The sequence below is a fragment of the Emys orbicularis genome (assembly GCF_028017835.1).
Source record: "Emys orbicularis isolate rEmyOrb1 chromosome 19 unlocalized genomic scaffold, rEmyOrb1.hap1 SUPER_19_unloc_1, whole genome shotgun sequence".
NCBI lineage: Eukaryota > Metazoa > Chordata > Testudines > Emydidae > Emys > Emys orbicularis.
The window spans coordinates 348,033-363,986 of record NW_027045148.1 but is presented as its reverse complement, the minus strand read 5'-3'; the positions used below and the strand labels follow the sequence as shown (position 1 = coordinate 363,986).

Genomic DNA, 15,954 nt, shown 5'->3' with positions numbered 1-15,954 from the left:
TCTTTGTCTCTGTGTCCCTGTCTCTATGATGAGGCATCATTTCATGTTTTCAGATTCTTGGGCTGTTGCTTTTATTTCTTACTCCACCCTGGACTCCATCATTAACAAGAGATTTCTCAACGAGGGAGATCTAATGGCTGATGAGAAATTGAGGAATTTTCACCTGAATTCCAGGGTGGTGAGTGGGGCTGTCGGAGATGGGAGGCCCATGAACCTCTCCAAACCTGTGAACTTCACCCTGCGCCATAGACAGGTGAGTGTAGATCCTTTTACTTTGCTCTGTGCCCGGGTACAGACTGTGTGACTGGTACTTCCACTGTCTGGAACTGGCCCCTAGGGAAGCCTTGTCTCTTGCACAGCTTCACCCTCATGGCAGAAAGCGCCCTGGGGCCTGACAAGTAGCGCTGTCGGCTGTGGTCCCCATCCTGGGCTCTATTAGGCATCCTGGGCCGAGACTATGGAGCGCCTTGGAGAGAAGGACCAATCGCTGGACCTTGACTCGATTAACCCCACAGCTGTTTGCTGTGCTGGCGTTCTCAGCAGAGGCCATGACGAGAGCAAACTCCGCTTCCCTGCCAGGTCCAGGTTGGGGCACAGCAGGGCGCTGTGTGCGTGTGTGCGCACGCGTGTTCCCATGTCGCTGCCCATGCCATATCTGTGCTGCGGGGAGATGGAGACCTCAGTCTCAGCATGGTCCGCAGAGCCCCTTTCGCCAGCGCTGGTGCCCACGACAAACCCCCGAGCCCCGGAGCACGGTGCCGCCCAGCTCCCTCGGTGCCACCCAGCAGTGGATCCAGGCAGCTCCGAGAGCCACCTGTTCTCCAGGAGCAGCGGCACTTTGGCTTGTTGACACTACGCTTGTGCCTAGGGCACTGGAAGCATGGTTCTCCCCAGCTCTGGGCAAATGGGTTAGCAATGCGAGTCTCTCCACATGCCACGGGAGCCCCCCCGGCTGGGCCTGCCGTTCTCGGCTGCTTGGTGTTCCAGTGCTGGCTCGTGGCGGCGTGCTGCATGGTGCTCTGCTAGGGGATGGCAGGGTTATGGTCTTTGTTCGGTGAATCGCGCCTGTCCGTAGCACCTGCCATCTCCCAGGGTGCCACAGTGCATCAGGGACTCCATGCATCCCAGCCCCGCTGAAATGCAGCCACCTCTGGGGTGGAGAGCAATAGCCTGGAGGACAGTCAGTGCAGTGCAAGGAGAGGAGATTCAGGCTGATTGCTACCAGTACTCCAGCATAGGTGCCCACGCCGTGGATGCTCCAGGGCTCGAGCACCCATGCAAAAAAATACAATGGGAGCTCAGAACCCACCAGCCACAGCTGCTTAGCAGCACTGCCAATCAGCTATTTGGTGGCCGGGGGAGAGGCTTGGGAGAGGGCAGCGAGCGGTGGTGGGCAGGGGCCTCAGGGAAGGGCAGGGTGGGAAAAGGCTGGGCATGGGTGGGGCATTGGGGGAGGGGCAGAGTGGGGGGGCGCCCTGTGGTACTCTGGGACTTCTGGTCAGGGCCGGCTCTAGGTTTTTTGCTGCCCCAAGCAAAAAAATTTTTGGCTGCCGCCCACCCCAGCCCTGGGCTCTCCCCCTCCCTTTTTTGGGGAGAGCCCAGGGCTGGGGCGGCAGGGGGTGCGGGTGGGGGCCAGAGCTGGGGCGGCAGGGAGTGCGGGGGGGGGGGGAGGGGAAGAGCCCAGGACTGGGGCAGCAGGAGGTGTGGGTGGGGGGAGAGCCTAGGGCTGGGGGAGCAGGGGAGTGCAGGTGGGGGGCCAGAGCTGGGGCTGCAGGGGGTGTGGGCAGGGGAGAGCCCAGGGCTGGGGTGGCAGGAGGTGCGGATGGGGGCCAGAGCTGGGGCGGCCGGGGATGCGGCGGGGGGGGGGGAAGAGCCCAGGGCTGGGGTGGCAGGAGGGTGCAGGTGGGGGGAGAGCCCAGGGCTGGGGCGGCAGGGGAGTGCAGGTGGGGGCCAGAGCTGGGACGGCAGGGGATGTGGGGGGGGGAAGAGCCCAGGGCTGGGGCAGCAGGGGAGTACAGGTGGGGGCCAGAGCTGGGGCAGCAGGGGGTGTGGGCAGGTGGGGGCCAGAGCTGGGGCGGCAGGGGGTGTGGGCAGGGGGGAGCCCAGGGCTGGGGCGAGCCCAGGGCTGGGGCAGCAGGAGGGTGCAGGTGGGGGCCAGAGCTGGGGCGGCAGGGGATGCGGGGGGGGGGGGGGGGGGAGAGCCCAGGGCTGGGGCAGCAGGGGAGTGCAGGTGGGGGCCAGAGCTGGGGCAGTAGGGGGTGTGGGCAGGGGGGCGCCCAGGGCGGGGGGGGGGGGCGGCAAAAAACCTAGAGGTGGCTCTGTTCCTCCCATTCACAGCAAGCTGCAGATTTCAGTTCCATACTCCTTTCCCACACCCTTTCCTGTTGCTAGTGGCCAAGGGAATGCTGGGAAATGTAGTTCTTTCCCTGATCCAGGGCTGGCTCTATAGGCAGGGAGCTAACCAAGGAACTACAGCTCCCAGGGCCCCCTGTTGGTTCTCAGCTCCCATGCTGGATTCTTGCGCCCCTTGCAAATCTGCTGCCCCAAGCAACTGCTTGCTTTGCTGGTGCCTAGAGCCGGCCCTGCTTCTGGTGTCCATGCAGAATGGACAGGGCGTCAGGGTCTAATCCAGGAGATGCTGTCGGTGGCAAGGAACTCAGTGTCCATAACTGCAACGTTCCTGATTGCGAATCAGGATATTGGTTACAAATCTTCAAAATTCCACAAGTGATTTAGGAGCCTAAATCTCATGGGCTGAGGCTCCTAAATGACTTAGGCTCTGTGGTCACTAAGTGCTTTTAAGATGTGTGCCCCTCCTGGTCATGCTGGTCTCTGTGAGCTGGGGGCCTGGCTGGCCCAGGGTGGTGGGACGGGAGGCAGAGAGCTCTGGAGAGGAGTCTGAACCCAGGCAGGGGTGGCAGTGCCTGGGAGCTTTCCCTGCCCATGGCTCTTGGCTGGCCTGGGTGAATGCATTGGTGGGTGCAGTTCAGTGGCTCTCAGATGGGCACCTGCATAGGGAACAGCCTCTGGTTAGCAGCCCCGTTGGGATCCAGTCCGCACTTGGCCTGAATGCCCCTCGAAGGGAGGCACCGCAGCTGGGTGGGCTGAGGGCATTGCCCATGCTACACCTGCTCAGTGGATAGCAGCCTCCAGGGCTGGCACTCTCTGACCTTCCGCTGCAACTGACCGAGGCTGCACAAAGTGGATTCACCGGGCCGGCTCCGTCGTATGGGGAAGGGCAGGTTGGCCATGAGTCCGGCCAGGGGATCTGGGCCACCCCTTGGCCTCCCTCCGGGTGTCACAGCCCAGGGTCATCCACTCCAGCTGTGAGTGGTCAGCGAGAGATCCAGGGGGGTCAGGCTAGATGATGGGGACACGCTTCGGTGAGGCTGAGGCACCAGATTCTCGGCAGCAAGTACAGGCCTAGGCGAGCCAAAGGCCGGTGAGCCAGGGTTTTCCTGTCAGATGATGGGGCGGCTGGAAGGAGCAGTGGGGCTGGTCTCTAATCCCCTGGCCCAGCCCTGTGCGAAGGCCATTAATACATTAGCAGCTTTGCTCTTTTGTACACAGCATCTGCGTGGCATGATGCGTATTCTGGCCTTGGCACCAGCACTTGGCATGCCCCAAGTGCCAGGTGCTCCAGGGACTCGCCGAGAATGAACCCGTTCAGCCGACAGCTTCGGGGCAACGCTCTGGAGACCAGCAACAGTGTGCTCTTCCAAAATCTCTCCTTCCTGCACTGTCATACTGTGCAGCTAGCTGGCAGGTGCTCTCCTCCCCAGAGGTGGCCGCATTTTGATCATGCAGAGAGTGCACTCTGGGATCTTAGTGGCTATAGACAGGGATGTTGGGGGATAGCAAATGATTGTCTGTGTGTATTCATGGGCTTCTCCCACGAGCATGGGGACCAAAGGGAAGTAGAAGCTGATCTCTGTGCATTGTGGTGGCGACTTTCGGCAGGGTGGTCATTACCCTGGAGCTCGTGGTTAAGTCCCTGTTTTCATGTGTCCCCTCTGGGCTGTGGCGAGGATTGTGCCAGTCCCATGCCCATCTTGGGGAGTGTCTGAGAGCACATCCGCTTCTAGCGGGTGGTGGGGGCCTGGCTGGCTCGGAGGGGCAGGACTGGCCAGCAATCACTCGATCTAGGCTAGTAGTTATTAGTGTGTTCTGTCTTCCCACCGACAGCACCTTCTCTTGGGAGCTCCCTGGAGATTTGGGGCGCATGGGTGGGGGCAGCAAATGGTCTCAGTGGGTGCCTGAGTATAGCCAGAATGGTTACACTGCATTGTTGTGTGACCTCAGTGAATCCCCACCCTGTGCCTCAGTTTCCCTATCTGGAAAAATGGGTTATACCTCCTTCCCAGGGGCTGGGTGAGACATTCTCTGAGCGACTCCCTCCCCCCCTCCCCCGACCCTGCTCTCCATTCTTGTGCTGAGGGATTCAGGCTGAGCTGAAAACGCAGGGAAGGGAATGGGCCCTACCGGTCTCTGGCTCCTGCTAGGTAGCATCAGGGTTCTGGGAAGTCCATCTGGATCCCACGGGAGCACTGAGCATGGCGCCTGCCATCCCGTGTGTGTGTGGGGGTGGGGCGGGAGTTGCAGCTCTGGGACACTCCAGCAGCATCCATGGAGCATGCAACTGCTGGCCCCTCTCCTCTGCCTCGTGGTGCTGCCCCCTGCTGTTGGTCTGGGTCTGTTCTGTGACCGATCTCCCACCACCTCAGTGCTGCAGCAACCGGTTGCTGATCGGCAAGATGCTGACGTGCCTGGGCTTACAGGGCTGATCCATCTGCCCCCTTCCTGGGCCCTTCCCCAGAGGCCTGGCATGGTTGCAGAGCCAGGGGGCAGCTTGTTAGATTTTAGCTTCACACGACTCTGGAAACCACGGCCATAGGCAGTTGCCCCGCTGCCTTTATCTCCGCTCTGCCCGGCCGCGAGTCGCCCCCACGCAGGAAGTGACTTGCTGATACAAACGTGGGTTGTGCTGCAAAGATATGATGTTCCCTGGATGGGTGCAGTTCTATAGCCACAGGCCAGTCCTGCGAGCGCTGGTGGCTCCAGCGCCGAGGCTGCCTTTGCCGTGCTGCCTGCTTGGATATTAAGGAGAGCAAACCCAGTCTGCTCGGGTCCTCAAGCGGGACAGGCCGGAAGCCCAGTCCAGGGGTGGCTGCTGCTCCTTTGGGGCTTACCCTTGCTCAGCATGGCCTCTACTGCCTTGTGCATGCTGGACTCTGAGGGGTTAGTTGCCATTTGTTAGTCACTGTCTTCTGGCAACACCCTGACCTGCTGTGAGGGCTGTGTTACTTCAGAAGCCCAAGCCACTGCTGAATCTCCAGCCCCGGCTGCAGTGGATGGGGCCTTGGCTAAATCCAGACCACAGGCCTGGAGTTTAAAAGACCCTTGGAAAGTGGATTCAGTTCTGATGTTCCATGGTTGCCCCCAGAACTGGGACAGAGCAAAAGTGGCCCGCAGCTCAGGACGGCCTGTGGTGCTAATAACCCTTAGCTCTTCTCTTAACTTTTCCTCAGTAAATCGCACAATTAGGAGGGCCTGACACGTTGTTGCAGGCACAGAATGCCCGAGGCAAAGCAACAGCGAAGGTTCGTGGCCCGGTGTGCTTCGCGCCAATAAACACACCAGGTGGAGAAGCAAACAAAGTTTATTTGAGATTTTAAAGCGGTGCTAGGAGACAGGCACGTCTCAAATCCAGCACACTAACAGAAAAAAAACTTTTTTTCTTTATACCTTTTGCAGTTAAGCTTTATTCCCCCCCTTTCCCCGCTACCCCTCCCTTTTTCCCCCCATTTTTTTTTTTTACTTTTTTTGTTTTTGGTAACAATTACTAAGCAAATAGCAATTACATTTAAGCAGTTAGTTTATGTTGGCAGCTATAGGTTCAGCTCGTTAGTAACACTTCTTGAACTACTATTTTGTCCCGTTTCTTTGATTTATTATTTTTTTTTCGGCCAGAGGTATGCAGGCCTCATTATTACCGCTTGGTACTGCAAAGGGGGGTTTACCACTGATATCAGGCTGCTTACACATTTCACTTGCACCTGGCTTTTGAGGTCGATTAGAGTTTAAACATGGAAGGAGTTTGGTTCAGGCCTAGTGCAGGAAGGCTTCATTGACACTTGTGATTTTCCACCCTCCTGAGTTACCTAGGGTGATGGTGATGCCTGGTGACGTCAACAACTCCCTCCTTTGAGAATACTCAACAAGCTTTTGGCTGTTTTCTCTCATATTTTGTGGACAAGATATGATTGAGTGCTATGAAGCTGGGGTTCTCAATGAGAGGGTATGCTGGGACTTCTGGGGAACAGGTGGCACAAAGCTTACGGAGGAGCATCTTAAAACAGGCAATCAGGAGGAGGGTGACCAAGCACAGTACCACGCCTGTGAGGAGGAGACGCACAAGGCTATTTTCCAATTTTCTTAGGTTGGGCAGCCAACTTCAAAGGGAATTGAAACCTGTGGGTTCCCTTTCCTGGGCCTTTCACTGCTTAAAAGCCTGTTTGGCTGACAGGACGTGCTTGTTAATGTCCTGTGAGTTTTTCGGAACATAAGTACAACATTCACTTTCAATAAGGGCACACACCCCGCCCTGGGAGGCTAAAACATAATTTAAGGCCTGTCTATTTTGCAGGGACAGCAACCGGAGCTGGTAAAGCTCTGAGTTAAGGCTTTTTTTTATGGCCAAGGTTTTATTGGCGAACTTGGTGAGAAACATAGAGAGCCTGCGATAAAATTGGGTTAGCCGTCCTACCCCATAGGATGGGAGGAGGATCATACCCAACTTGTCTTCTTCTGTAATGGGCGCTGGGGTGGCATACAAAGATCTACGCTGCCTGGGGCGGCCAGGGGGCAGTTTAGGGAGAACACGAAGGGGAGGGGCAAGATAGCCTACATAGCAGCTTCCATACCACCGATGCGGTAGCCACTTATAGGCAGAAATTCTGCAAATATAAAAGGAGTGGCCATTTTTTACCAAGCCATTATAACCGCGGCGCCATCTATTTGTTTTTTTGTTATTAAACGTTGCTAGCCGGGCGGTAGAGTCGGATTTGCCATTAACATAGACAGGGACAGAAGCATCACTGTCAGGGGATACATAATACTGACAGGTGCTATTCCCAGCGGACCAGGTGTGATTGCTGGACTTAAACTGTCGATAGCACACCAACCCGGGGGCCACTGACCGCAGCCTAATAGGGGAAGGGATCTGCGTTGAGTTGGCCCGCGGCTCCCAAGGGTTGTCCCTATGGCAAAGAGTACCACTGTGGCAGACCCTGGACCTGAACTCATGCTGGGCAGGTGACCCTAGGGCCTGACAATTACAATTTCCCAAATACCCACAAAATAACAATTACCAATAACAGGCAGATTAAAAGCAAAAGGGACCAGGCCACCAGGTTAGGCCGGCCCTGGGAAAACAAACACATCCAACGCTTAGAGTTCTCGCGGGGAGTGCGCTGTGACTGTTCAAAGAGATCACAGGGCATTCCCAGCAGGCCTTATTGTTTTTTGAATAACAGCTTAAGTCCCAGGTCGTCGCTGGCAGTCTTCTCTGCAGGCTGGACGGTCCACCGTTCAGGAGCAGGCACTGCTTTCAGGCGAGAGTGATGAATCCAGTTCTTGTGTCCTTCGACCTTTGCTGCTGTATGGGAAACCAGCAGGACGGTGTGGGGTCCCTTCCACTTCTCTTGGAGAGGCTTGTCCTTCCAGGTCCGAACGAGTACGGAGTCACCTGGCTGCAAGGAGTGGATCGGGGCATCCAGCGGGAGAGGCTGCAAATCTTTGGTGTACCTGTGGAGAGAACAAAGAACAGCAGACAGAGAGCACATGTACTGAGATAAGAAACCACAGCCTACCTCCCACTCCCCTGCCAGAACCGGTGTACCGTTCATAGGCCATGCCCTTCCAAACATAATTTCGAAGGGACTGAGCCCTAACCTGCCCTTTGGGAGAGCGCGAATGCGGAGCAAAACAAGGGGTAGAGCATCAGGCCACTTAAGGGAAGCCTCTTGGCAGACCTTTGAGAGGTGCCGCTTAAGTGTCTGATTTGTGCGTTTCACTACCCCACTGGCCTGCGGTCGCCATGGAGTGTGGAGCTTCCAGGGGATTTGCAGGGCATCCGATATCTTCTGAACAACTTGGGATGTGAAGTGTGTTTCATTATTATATTCTATCCACTGGGGGAGTCCGAAGCGAGGAATGATTTCCTTGACAAATTTAAGAGCCACCGTTTTGGCAGTGTTGTTACGACATGGGAAGGCTTCAGGCCATCCGCTGAATCGATCCACTAAGACGAGAAGGTATCTGAATTCTTGGGTCCGGGGGAACTCAGTAAAATCTATTTGCCAAACTAGTCCTGGGCCTGGGGTAGGTTCCAGAGTGGCTGGTGGCACTGACACTCCTGGTCGAGGGTTGTTCTTTTGGCAGACTAGACATTCAGCCTGCACCTGGGAGGCCAGAGGCCTAAGTCCAGAGGTTAGAAAGTATTTATTCATAAGCTGGGAAAGAGCCTCTCTTCCCGCGTGGGTAGACTGATGTAGTTTCTGTAGTACCGGCCGTATTAGATTTCTTGGTAGGAGGATTTTTTCTTCCGTGGAGTGGAGCCATCCCTCCTTTTCCCGGAGCCTAAGTGTGTTGGCTAGGTTCCTCTTTTTGTGAGAGTACCGAGGGGTCGGGAGCTCCCCCACTGATGGGATGAGGGCATGCATAGGGGCATTTTCAGCTTCCTGTGGTTCCAGGGCAGCAGCTCGCTTGGCCTTTCTGTCCGCCCTGGCATTACCCTTAGCCACATCTTGATTTTCTTTTTGATGAGCCTTGCAGTGTATTACTGCTATTTTTGTGGGGAGCTGTACCGCTTTCAAAAGCCGGAGAATTTGAGGCCCATGTTTAACCGGAGAACCTTGGGCTGTTAACATTTTTTTTTTTTTTTACAGACAGGCATGGGCGTGTAGTATTCCAAAGGCATATCTGGAATCAGTAACAATGTTTACTTTTTTTCCTTTTGACAGTTTAAGTGCACGGGTTAAGGCTACCAATTCAGCCAGCTGGGCTGATGTTCCAGCAGGCAAACCCTTTGCTTCCACAGTCTCATGGAGAGATACGATAGCATAGCCTGCCCTCCTCTGTCCGTTTACAACAGTACTGCTGCCGTCAGTATACCACTTATAATTAGCATTAGGGAGGGGTTGATCTTTTAAGTCTGGGCGGCTGGAGTATTGGACATTTATGATTTCCAGACAGTCATGTTCCTGCTTTTCTGTCTCCGGTAACAGGGTGGCTGGGTTAAGGGAGGGACAGGTTTGTAGGGTAACTTCAGGATTTTCTAACAGTTTTGCTTGATACCGAGCAACCCGTGCCTGTGTAAGCCAGAGACCACCCTTAGTATTCAGCAGGGCTTGAACCATATGGGGAGTATACACTTGCACAATTCCCCCCAGTGTTAATTTCTCAGCTTCCCCAAGCACTAGGGCAGTTGCTGCGACCGCCCTCAAACAGGCTGGCCATCCCTTTGAAACTTGATCCAGTTGTTTAGAAAAGTATGCCACAGGACGCTTCCAGGCACCTAATAGCTGGGTAAGCACTCCCAGGGCCACCCCTTTCCGTTCATGCACATACAGTTGGAATGGCTTAACTAGGTCCGGCAGGCCTAGAGCTGGAGCTTCCATCCGTTTCCTTTTTAAGATTTTAAATGCCCTGTCCGCTTCTGGGGACCAGTGAAAGGGATCATGATCCGCTCCCTTAACGCATTCATACAAGGGTTTAGCCCACAGTTCAAACTCTGGGATCCATATTTTACAGAAGCCTGCCATGCCCAGAAACGCCCTAAGTTGTTTACGATTGCTTGGAATAGGAATTTGACAGATAGCTTTCTTTTTTTCACTTGAAAGCTGACGTTCCCCCTGCCTGATGTAAAATCCTAAATACCGTACTTCTGGGAGAGCAATTTGAGCCTTACTCTGTGCTACTCGATATCCTCTGAGTCCAACAAAGTTCAGCAGGCTCACAGTGGCTTTAAGACAAGGGATTAGACCCACAGTAGCAATTAGCAAGTCATCTACATATTGCAGCAGGAGGGCTCTGGCCAAAGCCTGTAGTTGCTTGGGCACATTCAAGCCCCCCTTTTTCTTGGTTGTCAGCAAAGTCTTGGCTGTGAACACTGACCTTGGACTGAGGCCAGCTGTATTTTTTTTTTAGTTAACTTATTTTATGCTTTTTTTTTTTTTTTTTTTTTTTTTTTAGCTTTTTTTAACTTTTAAAGGAACTTTTTACTTTTTACTTATACACTTTTTTTTTAACCATTATTACATACACATTGCCATTATACACCTTTTCAGTAACATAACTTTTGTACAGAGCTTTGAAGCAACAATCCAGGACGAGCACACTCACTTTTGAGGAATCCCTTTGTACAACCTCTGGTATTTAATAGCTTTCCTTTTTAAACCTTAAATGCCTTTTTTGTGCCTTTTTTTTAGCCTTGGCTATAATCTGAATTTACTCCACTTTAGACAACAGGGTTCTTATAAGTATATTACAGTTATTTCAGTCAGACTTATGACTAGCTAGACAACCTTTAAAGATAGAAATGAACTTGCTTGGATTCGTTGAGAATTCTCCAGCCTGTGCCTTAAAAGCTGCCAGGTCCACTGGGCTAAAGGGCACGTGAGTGTAAACCTGCATTGTAGTGGCTTGGCGATGTTCTGATCCAGGGCGAGCTATTCGAGTCTCAGTAAGTAATGGATAGAATCCCACCGAGGGGGCAATCTCGGGGACCTGAGAGACCCTGTCTTTATATGGTGGGGGTGTTGGAGCCGAAGGGGACACCGACTCTGCCATCACAACCGGAGGAGGGTTCTGGGGACTAACAGTAGTTACTACCGAACCTGTCGGAGTCAAATTACACCTTTGCAAAAGATCTGACCTATCTCTTAACAACATAAACAACTGTACATACATATGTTCATTCCATTTACCCGTACGCTGACAAAACAAAAGCAATTGAAGGATCGTATTATAATTAAGTGATCCCTCCGGTGGCCACCTTTCCTGGTCCTCTAGCTGATATTGAGGCCAGTCTACTGTACAGAACCTTTTTAGTTTACTTTTAATTAACGGATCCGATCCAAACACTTTCCAGTTCACCAGAATGCATTCCAAGGGTGTACACCTTACCCTGCCTGCCGTACTCTGTCCCTGCCCCATATTAGGGAGACTCTGGGCGTCCCCAAGTCAAAACAGGTAGACACTGGGCGTCCCCAGGTCAAGACAGATAAAGTCCCCACTGGACTGTTCCTACCTTATCCACAGGACCGGTTCTGCACCGTCGCCCTATCGACGGGACCGGTTCCCCACCGTCGCCCGCGGCCACAGCTGCTTCTCCACTACTCAAGCGCGTTGCACCGTTGTGCCCTCCGGGGTCGACCAAACCACGTCTCTGCCGAGGCCCCCCGATGAAGTCACCGGTGAGCGCTCTGGGCGTCGGTCGTCGTCGTAATCCGTCGGCCACCAGGAGGGATCCGGGCAAGGCTAAATTTCAGCCTCGAGCCCACCCAGGGACGCCAAAACTGTTGCAGGCACAGAATGCCCGAGGCAAAGCAACAGCGAAGGTTCGTGGCCCGGTGTGCTTCGCGCCAATAAACACACCAGGTGGAGAAGCAAACAAAGTTTATTTGAGATCTCAAAGCGGTGCTAGGAGACAGGCACGTCTCAAATCCAGCACACTAACAGAAAAAAAACTTTCTTCCTTTATACCTTTTGCAGTCAAGCCTCATCCCCCCCCTTCCCCCGCTACCCCTCCCTTTCTCCCCCCATTCCTCTCTCTTTACCCCTCCCGTTCCTGGTAACAATTACTAAGCAAATAGCAATTACATTTAAGCAGTTAGTTTATGTTGGCAGCTATAGGTTCAGCTCGTTAGTAACACTTCTTGAACTACTATTTTGTCCCGTTTCTTTGATTTATTATTTTTTTTTCGGCCAGAGGTATGCAGGCCTCATTATTACCGCTTGGTACTGCAAAGGGGGGTTTACCACTGATATCAGGCTGCTTACACATTTCACTTGCACCTGGCTTTTGAGGTCAATTAAAGTTTAAACATGGAAGAAGTTTGGTTCAGGCCTAGTGCAGGAAGGCTTCATTGACACTTGTGATTTTCCACCCTCCTGAGTTACCTAGGGTGATGGTGATGCCTGGTGACGTCAACAACGTGACTTTTGAATACTTGGGCTGGGCCATACTGCCCTGGTTCAAGAGGGGTCTCTGAACAGGAATAGCAGGGGGCTGCAGGTCAGGAGTGAGGGGCATCTGCAGAGCCCATGAGGGGGGGAACCCAGGACTGGAATAGCTGCGGGTCAGGAGTGAGGGGCACTGGCACAGCTGGTGGGGGCAGCCCAGGGCTGGCATAGCAGGGGGCTGTGGACAGGAGTGACGGGCACTGGCGGAGCTGGGAATGCGGGGGAGCCCAGGGCTGGGATAGCAGGGGGCTGCGGACAGGAGTAAGGGGCACTGGCACAGCTGGTGGGGGCAGCCCAGGGCTGGCACAGCAGGGGGCTGTGGACAGGAGTGACGGGCACGGGCGGAGCTGGGAATGCGGGGGAGCCCAGGGCTGGGATAGCAGGGGGCTGCGGACAGGAGTAAGGGGCACTGGCAGGATTGGGAGTGGGTGGGAGCCCAGGGCTGGGGTAGCAGGGGCCTGCGGACAGGAGTGAGGGGCACTGGTGGAGCTGGGAATGGGGGGAGCCCAGGGCTGGGGTAGCAAGGGCTCTACTCAGTAGTGAGGGGCACTGGCACAGCTGGTGGGGGCAGCCCAGGGCTGGCGTGGGGGGCCGTAGCTGCAGTTCAGGGTCGAAATGCCTGGGCGGAGTTGCGTGGAGAAAGCAGGTTCGTGTCTGCCTTCGCCATGTCTGGATCCAGTCTGTGCTGCCAGCCCCTTACCTTGCACTAGAGCCCCACGTGCCCCGGTGAACGGGGCGTCTGCGTGCCGCAGGTGTAAAGGAACTGCGGGAAAGCAGCAGGGAGGCCAGCACATCCTGGTGCAGAATAGCCCCTGGAGCCTCATTAGGGCCGAGCTGCCAAGTCCTGGTGGGGTAGGGAGAGGCATTGCTTGAGTTATGGGGAAACATAGTGTGTTGGGCAGTGCGCTCACGCACACCCACTACCGGGAGTGGGAGTGAGAGCACAGGTCAGGGTCTCAGGGCTATTGGGTCCTATTCCCAGCTTTGCCATGGACTCACTGTCTAACCTGGGTGAAAGGACTTCTGCTCCCCAGGCCTCAGTTTCCTCACTCTAAAATGGGGATAATGTCCTGACACCTTCCTTCATTGGGGCGGCTGCTTCTGGGGTGCGTTGACCTCCGTGTCGCAGCTCGAGAACAAGGCCCCACTTGGGGAGCTTGCAGGGTGGTTTAGCTGTGGCGAGCCAAGGCCAGGGCTCTGTGTCCGTCTCCCCCCCGCACCCCCCCCCCGGCCGTGCAGGGAGCTGGGCTTCTCCCCCGTGGCTCTGTGTCCCTCCCCTGGCCACGTGGGGGGAGGGGGGGGGAGAGGGAGGTGGGCTCCTTCACCTCTAATGTCCTGCAGCGTCTCTGTCTGCAGCGTGATCTCCCAGGGTCGGGACCCTGCAATAGGGCCCTGACTGCACATGATCCTGCAGGAAGAAGGTGCTCCCAGCGCTGGGAAATGAGCCTGGTGGCTGCAGAACCTCCACTTGGCTTGTACGTGGAAGCTCTTTGGAGCTGGGGCGGTCTTTGTATTTTGTATTTGTACAGCACCTGGCGCAAGGGGGCCTGGTCTGACTGGGGCTCCTAGGCTGTACCGTGACACCCCAGTAAATAATGTACAGCGCCAAGCACAGTGGGTCCCTGGGCCATGACTCGGGGTCCTAGATAGGATTATAAGCCTGGATAAGGGAGCTGCTGAAGGGTCTGACTAGTAGGATGGGATCTTTCCTGTACAGGGCTAAATGGCTACAAAGATAAAATAGTAGCAGGAAAGTTAAGAGCAACAAGCAGGAGGAGAGCGGCGAGATGCAGGGGGCTGATCCAGGCGGCAGAAGCTGCAGGGAAGGAGGCTTTTGTCTTGTGCCCGCTGGGAAGGGAGTAGAGAGACACGAGGGTGTCTTTGACATGGCTTCTGAACTCCCAGGGGCCCCAGCAGTGCCTGGAGAGGCTGCTCGCTGTGAGCTGGAGCAGTGGAGACCAGCGCTTTTGTAGAGTCTCGTGCCTTGGGGATGCTCTAGCTGTGGTTGGAGGCGGGGCAGCTCAGATAGCACCGCCCCTTGTTGATCATGTGATGAGAAGGCCCCGCCCCATGCCCTGGCAAGGAGAGGGGTGGGAACAGGTTTGTGCTAGCAGGTGCCTAGCGAAGCTGACAGGCTTGGAGCGGCCCCAGATTCTCCTGCGGAAGCCCCGTCTATCTGTCTGGCGAGCCTCCAGCAGGCCCAGGCAGGGAGTTACGGCTCCTGATTCTGCAGCTGGGCCTGCGTTTCTTGCTTCACCTGATTCAGGTGTGGAGAGACTCACAACCCCGAGTGAAGGATGGAACCAGTTTGGTGAATGCAGTTCAGCCTGCCTGGGGTCTGGTCAATGCGATGGCCCCAGCCGCTTTGGAAAGGAGTCTAGTTTGGCTTTGAATTTGGGTTAGAATTTGGGAAGGGGGTTTTGCCAAAGAGAACGGCATCTTGGGGCTGTAGGTAACACCACAATCAGCTGGTTTGTGACCACTGCTCACCCTGAACCATGCCCTACCGGGCCAACCAGAATCCGGTACTTCATAGGGGCAAAACAAACAGATGGCTCCTGGGTGGTACCATAATACCCAGTCATGGACCAAGGCCCCATTTTGCAAGGCGTTGTACGTTATTCATTTGGTGTATTACGGTAGTGCCCAGGAGCACCAGTCGTGGGCCAGGACCCCATTGTGTTGGGTGCTGTACATTATTTATTAGGTGTATTATGGTAACACCCAGGAGTGCCAGTCATGGGTCAGGGTACCATTGTGATGGGCACAACAAAAAGATGGTGCTTGGCCCGAAGAGCTGACTATCTAATTGCTTAACTTGGCCGTGGAAGGTGCCCAGGAGACAGGCCGGCAGTTCCCTGAGCGGGGCATGCCTTGGAGGGGTTCTATGTGCAGGACTCAGGATTTGAAGTCTTTGTCGTGTTGTCGTCCCCCACATGCAGTAGAGAGTCCCTGGATCCCCTCCAGTCAAGAGGTGCTGGACAGGATCTGTTCTCTTTCTGCACGGGGCCAGATCCTTAGTTCAGCTGCGCTCGTATCCAGCCTGGCAGAAAGGAAGGGGGATCAGAGCCATGGCCCATCTAGCCTGCCACCCCACCACGATCGCTGACTGGGGGCTCTGCTAGGAGCACATCGCTAGCTGGCCTGAGAGCAGCCTCTGAGCCACTTCCCCAAGGGGTCCTTCCACCAGCCAGTGGGTCCTGGCTCAGGGCACAGTCGTCCCGTCCGAGCCCCACCACTAATCCCCGTCTCTTTCCCTCCCAGAGATCCTCAGCGGCGTCATTCGCAGCGTGAAGAAGGAAGGAGAATGGAAGGTAAGCAGGCCGGGCCTGCTGCCATGGTGTCCTCCTGGGGATATGCTGTAGCCATATATTGTGCTCCTCCCGCTCCAGCCTCTTGGGATTCATTAGGACCCTGAGGTTTTCCAGGCTGGATCAGATCCCTGCTCTGTCTAGCCGATCATCCGCCCCCAGCTAGGCTTGGGTACGTCTGCCTTCCCGCTGCGCTGGATCAGACCCAGCTGGTCCAGCTAGCCCCATATCTCTCTCACACCCACACACACACACCAGATCAGACCACTGGGCCCAGTGAGCCTGGTATCTCTTCCCTCCCCACCCTTACACTGGATCAGACCACTGGGCCCAGTGAGCCAGCCTGGGTGGGAGGAGGAGCAGGAAAGCGCCAAGCATGGGGGCAGCATGCACCATT

The 15,954-nt window shown here is 55.2% G+C and overlaps 1 protein-coding gene across 1 annotated transcript in view; it reads left to right on the top strand.

Moving 5' to 3' along the window:
- Positions 1–53: 53 nt before the first annotated feature.
- LOC135894921 (syntaxin-binding protein 2-like) overlaps positions 54–15,954 on the top strand; it is a gene marked incomplete at its 5' end in the record, with an annotated part of 37,877 nt that continues 21,976 nt past the window's right edge. The window contains 2 exons of the mRNA XM_065422975.1: positions 54–253; positions 15,513–15,560. Coding sequence (XP_065279047.1) covers positions 54–253; positions 15,513–15,560 — 248 coding nt within the window. The remainder of the gene's footprint in view (positions 254–15,512; positions 15,561–15,954) is intronic.